At 46.8% G+C, this 10,628-nt stretch overlaps 1 protein-coding gene across 1 annotated transcript in view; it reads right to left on the bottom strand.

Annotated features, from left to right (window-relative positions):
* The window catches only part of pik3r4 (phosphoinositide-3-kinase, regulatory subunit 4), a 16,981-nt gene extending 7,202 nt beyond the window's left edge, over positions 1 to 9,779 (bottom strand). Inside the window, exons 1-12 of the mRNA XM_061081388.1 lie at positions 9,509 to 9,779; positions 7,435 to 8,154; positions 6,283 to 6,416; positions 5,950 to 6,160; positions 5,469 to 5,858; positions 4,366 to 4,500; positions 4,063 to 4,284; positions 3,088 to 3,261; positions 2,858 to 3,003; positions 2,576 to 2,779; positions 291 to 492; positions 1 to 6 (exon numbers count right to left, since the gene is read on the bottom strand). The exon at positions 1 to 6 is cut by the window's left edge and continues 86 nt beyond it. Coding sequence (XP_060937371.1) covers positions 1 to 6; positions 291 to 492; positions 2,576 to 2,779; positions 2,858 to 3,003; positions 3,088 to 3,261; positions 4,063 to 4,284; positions 4,366 to 4,500; positions 5,469 to 5,858; positions 5,950 to 6,160; positions 6,283 to 6,416; positions 7,435 to 8,152 — 2,542 coding nt within the window. The 5' untranslated portion in view covers positions 8,153 to 8,154; positions 9,509 to 9,779. The remainder of the gene's footprint in view (positions 7 to 290; positions 493 to 2,575; positions 2,780 to 2,857; positions 3,004 to 3,087; positions 3,262 to 4,062; positions 4,285 to 4,365; positions 4,501 to 5,468; positions 5,859 to 5,949; positions 6,161 to 6,282; positions 6,417 to 7,434; positions 8,155 to 9,508) is intronic.
* Between the last annotated feature and the right edge of the window lie 849 nt (positions 9,780 to 10,628).

Consider the following 10,628-nt stretch of genomic DNA (forward strand, 5'->3'; position numbering starts at 1 on the left):
TCCTCGCTGCAGGACACACACAACACAGACACACAACAGACACACAACACAGACACACAACACAGACACACAACACAGACACACAACACAGACACACAACAGGAGGCTTCAGCTCGTGGAACCAGTTCTGTGTTTGTTTACTTGTGAAGCTGAAGTTAATTCAAATTAAAAAGGTTTCAGGAGAAAATAGACATTTTTCAGCAGAATTCTCTAGTTAATAAATAGACGTGAACTTGTGCAGTGAGGAGGATCCTGTTGTGGTGATCTCTGGAGCTTCAGTGTGTGGTCACCTCTCTTGTCCTCGGCCTCGGCCTTGGCTTTGACCAGGTCCACTTGGCGGCCGGTGATGCCGAGCGTTGCCAGGTCGATGACGCCGGTCTGCGCCGCCTCTCCCACGTGACTCTGCTCGCCCATGTTGGCTTTGGCCTTGTTGGACTTCAGCATGAAGTCTTTGAGCGCCAGCAGCTTGTCCTCCTCGGACTCCGTCATCCCCTGAGCCGCACAGGAAACAGGAAGCAGTGAGCAAGCAAACAGTGACCTTTGACCTTCAATAACCAACATCCAATAACTTCAGTGATTCCAACATTGGAAACACATTTAAAGAAATTCCTAGCGAGATATTTTGTTCACAAGAACACAACGAGACAGGAAACCAGTTTCGTTCAAACTCATTCAAACCACAGAGCTTCAACTCCTCCGTCAGCCTCCTGCTCTCCATCACCTGCTCCATCACCTGCTCCATCACCTGCTCCATCCATGTGTGTGTGGATCTCATCTTCAGACACTGTGTGGTTCATGAAACCAGTGACTCCTGCAGCGTGGAGGCCTGAGGAGCTCTGACTGACTGAGGATCCAGATCCACAACCTGAGCTGATGTTTCTCACCAAGTGAAAACAACTGAGTGTTTTTCCTCAGAACAGTTGGAATTTAATCCTGCTCTGCTCTCCAGATGCAGCTTTAACTCAAATTAAGTAAGTTAACTCAAAGGGTGGGGGGGTGTTTCATGCCCACATGTGTTCCAGAGAATAAAGTGACTGTTGAGAGAAAAAGACCCTGAAGAGAGTTCACAGCTGTTGCTCCACATGTTTTACCAGAACTTTGAATTCTGAAGAAAAGAATCTTTGAATAGGTCTCTGCTTCCTCCTTCGCACACGCACACACACACACACACCCACACCCACCCACACACACACACACACCCACCCACACACACACACACACGCACACACCCACCCACACACACACACACACGCACACACCCACACAGACAGACACACACACACAGACAGACACACACACCCACACACCCACACACGCACCCACACAGACACCCACCCACACACACACACACACACACACACACACAGACAGACACACACACACACACACACGCACACACCCACCCACACACGTACCCACGCACCCACACAGACACCCACCCACACACACACACACACACACACACACACGCACACACACACGCACGCACACACACGCACACGCACGCACACGCACACGCCCACACACGCACCCACACACACCCACACACACACAGACACCCACACACACACACACACACACACACACACACACACACACACGCACACGCACACACCCACACACCCACACACCCACCCACGCACCCACCAAACTTCTACTCCTCCGTCAGCCTCCTGCTCTCCATCGCCTGCTCCATCACCTGCTCCATCACCTGCTCCATCCATGTGTGTGTGGATCTCATCTTCAGACACTGTGTGGTTCATTAAACCAGTGACTCCTGCAGCGTGGAGGCCTGAGGAGCTGTTGACTGACTGAGGATCCAGATCCACAACCTGAGCTGATGTTTCTCACCAAGTGAAAACAACTGAGTGTTTTTCCTCAGAACAGTTGGAATCCTGCTCTGCTCTCCAGATGCAGCTTTAACTCAAATTAACCATCATTTAAAATAAGCTCCCAGCGGGGGGGTGTTTCATGCCCACATGTGTTCCAGAGAATAAAGTGACTGTTGAGAGAAAAAGACCCTGAAGAGAGTTCACAGCTGTTGCTCCACATGTTTTACCAGAACTTTGAATTCTGAAGAAAAGAATCTTTGAATAGGTCTCTGCTTCCTCCTTCGCACACGCACACACAACCAGAGCATGGGAGTTCAGAGCATTGTGGGACTTTTTGCCGTGGACTCAGCAGAGTTGTGTGTGTGGTTGTGTTAGCGTGTTGAAAAGCAGAGCGCCAGCGCCCCCTGGATCTAAGTGTAGGGATTAAAACACTGGAGGTCGACAGAAACTACACTTGGTTCACGTGGATGTGAAAACGGATCAGATCTGAACGGTGAAAGAAGCAGTTTGGATCAGGAAAGGACTCATTAATGTTCAGAGTGGATCTGGATCTTATTTATCTCATATTTCTTAGATTCATGAGTCTTGATAATATAGTTCATTTAAAGTTGTATCTATTTCTAAAATAAAATAATGAATTAGTGCAGATTTAGGTCTCATTTCGAGGGGAAACATGTCGGCGTGTTCTGAATCAGTCGAGTCTCTTCAGCCTGGAGCATCCATGGAGACCTGGTTCTTCTGACCTGTGACAGCAGCTTCTTCAGGAGCTGAGCGATGGCCGGGTCCTCGGGCGTCGGGCATTCTGGGATCGACCCGGCTCGCTTCTTCTGCCGCAGCAGCAGGTGTCGGAAGAGGCTGGCGATGTCTCTGGAGCGGAGGGCGTAGTCGAAGATGGAGCGACTGACCGGCTCCTTCAGGACGCTGAGGAGGACCAGCTCCTTATCGATCTGAAGAGAGAGACAAAGATGAAGATGAAGATGATCTACAACTGGGATAATGAACTGTGAGGAAGGGGGGGGTCTCACCTGGATGATGGGCTGGGTGATGAAGGGGTTGAGGTGGGGCATCAGTTTACAGTACACGTCGGCCACGTTGAGGTGCTGAGCGACCACGGTGATGAAGCCCACCGCCCCGTAGCGGATCCACAGGTTGGGGTGACACAGGAACGGAGCTGCGGCGAGCGGGAGAAGAACCGTCACAAACCCAGAAACCACCAGAGCCGCGGTTTGAAATCTGACCCAACGCCGTCTCTCACCGATGTCACTGACGAACTCGTAGATGTGAGGTTTCTGCAGCAGCCCCAGCTGACACATGCAGGTCAGAGCGTTCAGAGCTTTGTAGATGACGAACTCCTCCGTGTCGCTCAGGCCTTGCTGCAGCAGCGGCTTCAGGATGGAGGAGCTCTGCCAGCCCACGTACGCCGCCACGCCTTCCACACCACAGGGAGGATTTAGAAGTGTTGAACGTATTAAACCTCCTTCTACCATCTCAAAAACATCTCCAAACTCCGCCCCACTTTAAGCCTGTCAGATGCAGAGAAGCTCGTCCACGCATTCATCTCCTCTAGACTGGACTACTGCAGTTCCCTTTTCACCGGGATCACTGGCAAGAACATCCAAAAACTGCAATTCATTCAAAACAGCGCTGCCAGGGTCCTGATGAGAGTCCGTAAATATGAGCACATAACACCAACTCTCCACTCACTCCACTGGCTCCCTGGCTCAACCCGGATTGAATACAAAGTCCTACTCCTCACCTATAACTGCATAAATGGACATGCACCTCCATACCTACAAGAACTCATCACTCCCCAAACCTCCACCCGCACCCTCAGATCTACAAGTAGCTCGCTCCTTCGGGTTCCCAACACCAAGCTCCGCACCATGGGACGGTCTCCCTGACCACCTGAGGGCAACACAGACCCTGGACTCTTTTAAGACTGGCCTAAAAACCTTTTTATTCAAGAAGGCGTTTTTACTTTGAGTTGAGGTTTTTTTAGGACTTTGTTTTTAACTATGTACTTGTGGCACTCTGAGATCCTCGGATGAAGAGTGCCTTACAAATAAAATGAATTATTATTATTATTATTAAACTATCTCTACCAAACTTAAGATAAAAGAGTTTATCCTTTAGAAGCTTTGAAATCTTAACTAACCATCGTGAGACCTTGTGTTCGTGCAGAGAGAGAACTGAACTGAACCGAGCTTCATGGACGATCGGAGCTTCTTACCCACGATGCTGTCGAAGAACGCTCCTCTCAGGTGCCAGTCGTTCTTGTCGTTGAGGAAGGTGATCATGTGGGACAGCAGCACGTCGTTGGCTTTCTGTCGGCCGAAGAAGACGCAGAGCCGCGTGATGCCGTTCTCCATCAGCGACTGCTTGACGATGTTCTCCGAGTCGCTGAGCAGCGTCACCACCTTCTGCTGGACCATCTCGTGCAGCGCCTGCAGCTCTGAACATCACACGCAGCCGGGGGGTCAGGTTCACACCAGCAGCACGCATCAAACCAGCAGGAGGAGAACAGCTGCCGTACCTGAGTCGTAGTTCTCGTTGGGGTGAAGCGTTTCCTCCGAGTCCTCGCCGCTCACGTCCTGCTCCGTGTTCACGTTGTTCTCCTGAACCAGCTCCAGGAAGCGTAAGGCGCTCTCGGCCAGATGAGCGATGTTCTCTGAACCGGACCAAGAAGACAAGGAGGAAGAAAGGTCATCGCACTGGATGATCTGCCTCTCAGGTGAGGACCAGCTCCCACTAATCACCATAGAAGTGACAGAAGATTAGATTAATTATTAGGGCCCGAGCACAGACATCAAAGGTGTCTGGTGAGACCCTATTGAAATTGTAAGGATTATTATTATTATTATTATTATTATTCAGGCAAATGAATTGGCTTTTTGAGGGCTTTAACATGCTCAACTTCTTACCAAAATTTGCAGAAAGTTAGAAAGTGGTGAAAATTTACGTATTCTGAAGGAATTTTCATTATTATTGTTATTATTATTAGTACTATTATTAATAATATTATTATAAGTTGTATTATTATTATTATAGCTCAGATTCCAACAGTTCTTTTAAGTAACACAAAGTAAAGGGACATTCTCTAAATTAATGTTATGGCATTAGCCTCCTAGCTGTGACCATTATGAATGTGTATGAATAAGCCTATTGTTTTGCAGAAAGCTTTAGTATCATCCAGGGAGAAAGTAGGGTTTCACTTGCAATTTACTCTCATCCAAAATCATGTTTTTCTTTGTTCTCCTCGGAGGGATTTATCCCCCCCTCATCTATGAAATAATTAAAAGATATCCTGTCTTCTTTTAATTTGGGACTATATTATATGTAATCCTCTCGACTTTTGGTCTTAGTTTCCATCTTGGGTTCTTGATTTGATTTTGGTCATTGTTGATTTGATCTCTGGTTATAAATAATATTGAAAATCTAGTTTATATCAATGTTTCTGATGGAGGGTGTGAAGGTGCTGCACAGATCTGACCCCGTGATGGATCCCTGATGGACGCCATGAAGAAGAAAATCATGCTTTAGTGTCATGTTAGTAAATCATCAAATCTTCACATCTGCAGTGTAACAAAAATGATTGATCATAAGCGACGCCTCTTTCCTCTCAGACCCGTCACCGACCTGCGTACGCCAGCCGGACGATGGTGGCGTCGTCCTGGGCGAGGTGGGCGATGCCGGGCAGGATGTACTCTGGATAGATGTTCACGTCGTTCCTCGGAACCTCCTTCACCAGCGCCAGCACTTTGGCCAGAGTCCTCACGGCCTGAGCACGCACCCGAGGAACCGGGTCGTTACAGAAGTGCAGCAGGAAGGGCGTGATGCGGTCCAGCAGGATGTCCACGCCCAGCCGGGGCGCCAGGTGCAGGGTGAGCTCCAGGGCGGCAAATTTGGAGTCGCAGGAGTGCAGCGTCTGCAGACAGGAAGTGATGACGGACACCAGGACCATCAGGCCCTGCTCCTCCCGGGAGCTCAGCACGCACTCGCTGCCCTCCTGCGATGAAGAGGAGGAGCCTGGAGAGGAGGAACACAAACCAGCACTTGAGAGAAGGTTTCTTGTTGGAAACATAGAAAATGTCCCTCGGCTGTGACTCCTCCTCCTCACCTCCTCGCAGGTTGAGCAGGATGTTGTCCAGGTCTTTGCGGATGACCAGCACGCGCTCGTCGGCCGACTGGAAGGTCTCCTTGGCGAACTGAGCCATGTACGGCTGCAGGAAGGTGTAGAAGATGTCGGGGAACGCTTTTCCTCGCTGCTGCTTCAGATAGTCCTCGGCCGCCAGACGCTTCTCCGGCTCGCGCTGAACCATCTGACCCACCTGACACATCACAAGGCTGCTGAGTCACCAGGTTCTATTAACACTAACATTCATAAAAAAACTTAATAACACTGGAGGAGAAAGCAAACATCGTAAACATCTAAGTTGAATTGAGTGGTTACCAGCTCTCGGATGCTCTGGTCCTCGATCTTCTTCAGCACGTGCTCCGTCTGGAAAAGTCCTTTCCGATACGCCAGCAGCTGCGACAGGTCGAAGAGCGGGACGCCCTCGGTGAAGAGCTCAGCGACCACGCAGCCTGAGACACACACACAGGAGGAGTCACACTCACACTGAGGAGGAGCCACTGGTCTGATTCACAGGGTTCAGACACATTCTGACCGATGGATTTCCACGACTTCTCAATAACTTTAAACCAAATTTCCATGACCGAACATTTTGTGAAATCTCGGTGTAAACGCAAAATGTAGTATTTAAACAAACAATGAGAATTCCAAGGCATACAGTAAACCTTCAATGACACAAACCCAAGTATGCCTGCTTATATTTTGAGCGTATTTCTTTAAAAGCATATGAATTATTTAAAACTCAGCGTAATGAACGACATGAAAATATGAATATAACAAATTCCCATGACGTTTCCAAAACTTTTGGGATTTTTTTCCATGACTTTTCCAGGCCTGGAAAATCCCATCTTGAAATTCCATGACTTTTCCAGGTTTTTCATGACCGTAGGAACCCTGAATTCAGATTATTTCCTCTTTCACTTTTCAGAAACTGATGACACATTGCTGTGAAGAGCCCCCCCTGCTGGTGAGTGAAGAGAAGTTCATATGTCACTGGGCTCTATTCATGGATAAGCCTCCTATTGGTCTTCACCTCCGTGACATCACGTCACTGATATGTTTGACTCGACTCTGAATGGAACTGTTTCTACTGACCTCAGTAAATCAAGCTTTTCCCATCATGCAACTGCAACATGGAGGAACATTCAGGCCAATCTAAAGTATTATCCTTTAGGTTATTTATTATACCTGATCTATATTGCTTTAAATTAAATGTTATGAACAGTTTTCATCCCTGAGGTTTTTGTTTTTGCTCTTGTTTTTGCTATTTTGTAAATGTTATTGTTTCTTGTTGGTGTTTTCTTGGAACGTTTTATTGTCTCTACTCTGAATTTATTCCTTAAATAAAATAAAGGTTGGATCATCGAGCAGCTGAAAACAAGCTTTTTAAAATAAGATTAAATTATTATTACGTGATTGTATATTGTTATGATGTCCTTATAATGGAGAGACCCTGATGTTCTACTCTACCTGCAGAGAAGATGTCCATGGCCTGTTTGAGCTCCCCTCGGCTCCTCTGGTTGTTGTTGGTCAGGTCCACCAGCGGCGTGTTCTGGTCGCTCTCGGTCGTAAACATGCTTCCATCCACAAACCTCTCGGGGGCGATGTAGCACGTCCGGCGCCGGGACGTGTCGAAGAAGTAGTTGAAGTCGGCGGGGTTGTCCTCCGGCAGGTACGTGGGCTTGAAGCTGGCGAAGTCTGTGAGCAGCACCCAGTTCCAGCTGGTCACCATCACGTTCTCCGTCTTGATGTCTCCGTGGCGGACGCCGGACTTGTGCGCCTGGTCGACGGCGTTGAGGATCTGGAAGGCCAGCCAGCGCTTCTCCACGTTGTTGAGGAACGGCCGGGTGCTGATGCGGTCGTACAGGTTGTCCCGGACGTACTGGCGGAACAGGATGGCGGCCTTCTCCGTCAGGGAGGTTTTCTGGAAGGGAAGGCAGTTCTGGCAGGAGTGCAGCCGGATCTTCAGCTCCTCCAGCTCCTGCTTGTAGCTGGTCAGAGGCAGCGACGGGTCCTGGATGGCGAAGACTTTGACCACGACCAGGCCCTCGCGGTGCTTGGCCCGGGCCACCTTGAAGAAGCGCGTGCTGCCCAGGCTCTTGTCGTACTCGTGGTCGTGGATGTCGGAGAAGTAACTGTCCACCGACAGGATCTGAGAGGGGGCGATGCCGGCCAGCTGGTTCCCCATCACTGCAAACACAACCGGACAAATCATTCAACACAAACCAGGAACTAACACACATTCTGTTTCCTCCACTTTGTTGTAGAAACTAACTTTATCAGCAGTGAAAAAACACTGCATTAATATCATCTACTGGATCATTAAACCAGAAGTGACTCAGGGAAACAAGCAGGGGGGCAACAGCCAATCAGGTGAGAGGAAGTAACGAGGAAGCTCATGTGCAACAGGTGCGACTGCACGGGACACACACACACACACACACACACACACACACTCACCTGAGACTCGTGGTAACAAAACACATTTTTGTTTTAACAATGTTTTCTATTTGTTAATGTTACGCTTGCTCACTGATGCAGATGTATCAGATTGGAAATTATGATTAGGTAAATTTGTACCTGTGTTGTGTTTACAGGCCCAACAGCAACCAATACTTAATATTATAGAGCTCAGTTATTATCTAGCATATTATTTTTATATTGTTACACATGAAAGGTTTTATTTTCACCCTTGTGTGTCCAGCAAACATTTGAAAAAACAAAGTTTCTAAACCTGAACTACATGTGGTTGAATGCAGAGCCAACAATTAGTCAGGAACAAATCAAATTTATATAGTTTTTAAAATGATTATTAGAACAGATATAGAAATAGATATGTCATCTTTATCTCCTACAATAAAGTGTGTGTGTGTGTGTGTGTGTGTGTGTGTGTCCTGAAGGTGTTAATGTGTTATTTGTTTGTGTGTTTTCCTTTCCTCAGATTTCACTGGATCTCTGTCCATCAGATTCAAATCTCTCCACAACCAGGTGAGTCCTTCTCCCTCAGACACGTTCAGCTGCAATATGACACTTCACCTCTAGATGTCACTAGACTCCACACACTGACCCTTTAATGTCTCATTTATGTGTATTTAGTTCATCTGTTTTATGTGTATGCTAAAGGCTCTATATGAATAATCTGTATTTTTACTGGAGCTGTAGTTGATGTAAGTTAAAGACAGAAACACAAGAAAGATCTTTAGGAACTTGAGGCATTATTTAAAATACTTGTTATTGTAACTTACTTCAACTGAACATTTAGCAGTTTATCACTAAATGAGACAAGAAGCAGTTGTTTCCTCTGATTCTCTTTCCACCTTCACAACAACACGTTAGAACAAACGTCTCCAACACGTTTGATGCTGTCAAACATCTGGATCAAACATCTGCTGAGCCCCAGCTGCAGCAGTCACATGACTCAGCAGCACTTAGCATGGGAGCTAATGCACTTAGCATGGGAGCTAACAGCTGTGGAGCCGCTACAACGTGAAGGACACACACCGTGTTAGTGTTGATTAAAACCCGTGAACAGGTGCAACGTTACCGGCTGGTGTCGCGGCTCCGCTCGGGACTGTTGTGATGTTAGCTTTAGCTTTAGCAGGCTAGCCGTGAGCAGGCTAGCTTTAGCAGCTAGCAGTTTAGCTAACGTCTGCTGACAGCTGCTAGCTTTAGCCTGAGCGCAGAGCAGCCGTCGTCATGTCCGTGGGACCCGGGGTTAAGTGACGCTGACCGTGAAGACCTGCTAGCGTTAGCGTTAGCAGCGGAATCACGGAGCTAGCTGCTAGCTCGTTAGCCGTCTCCAGCTGTTGTTATGAATCCGGGTCAGAAAACCCGTCAGCGCCCCCAGTGGTCAACTACAGCTACTACTGAGATCGTCTATTAGGCAGATGAAGCTCGGACGTTAAAAGCAATGGTCCGTACATTTCTATCATCGGTACAAAGTCCTGAGCTGTAAATTATGTATATTTATATTAACTTTATTAATATGTAATAAACTTCAATAACTAGAATCTGTAAATGTTCATGATGTACAGTAGCTCGGGTTGACCCTAACGCTCAGGACGAGCATCGTCCCCGCACACGATCTTTGTTTTGAGCCGGAGAAACCGTCTGATTCTGACGTCATCGTCACCTGAGAGGAAATCAAGGGATTTGATTTTCAAAATAAAAAACTAAGGTAGTCCCTGAGGTGTCTGGCTGAGTCAGTCACTCTCACACTGTGATATATATATAATACATGTTCTATATGTTTGTATAGATGCGTTATGACCCAGATATAAAAACTTGATGAGGTAAAACCCTTATGTAATTTCTAATGTGTGTTAGTTTTGTTATTTCATATTCTTTAAGAAATGGAACCTTTATCAAAAATCATTATCACAAACGGTTCTGTTAAAATAAAGAAAGCTTTTTTCCCAGCAACAACATCACAATAAACACATATTTACCACCTAACTCAAAGCGGAGATGACAAGTCAGTATTTCAAATATAATGACAACTCAAACGAGTTTTGCATAATATTAAATTGGTATCTTAAAATTAAAAATTCTAAATAACGACTTAATATCTAGAAAATAGCAAAGTGATGAGTTGATATTTGAGAAATAATGACATTTTTTCGAATATTAGGATTTAGTTTGTTAGAATAATGAGTAACTCACTA

This window comes from Limanda limanda, chromosome 11 (assembly GCF_963576545.1).
Source record: "Limanda limanda chromosome 11, fLimLim1.1, whole genome shotgun sequence".
NCBI lineage: Eukaryota > Metazoa > Chordata > Actinopteri > Pleuronectiformes > Pleuronectidae > Limanda > Limanda limanda.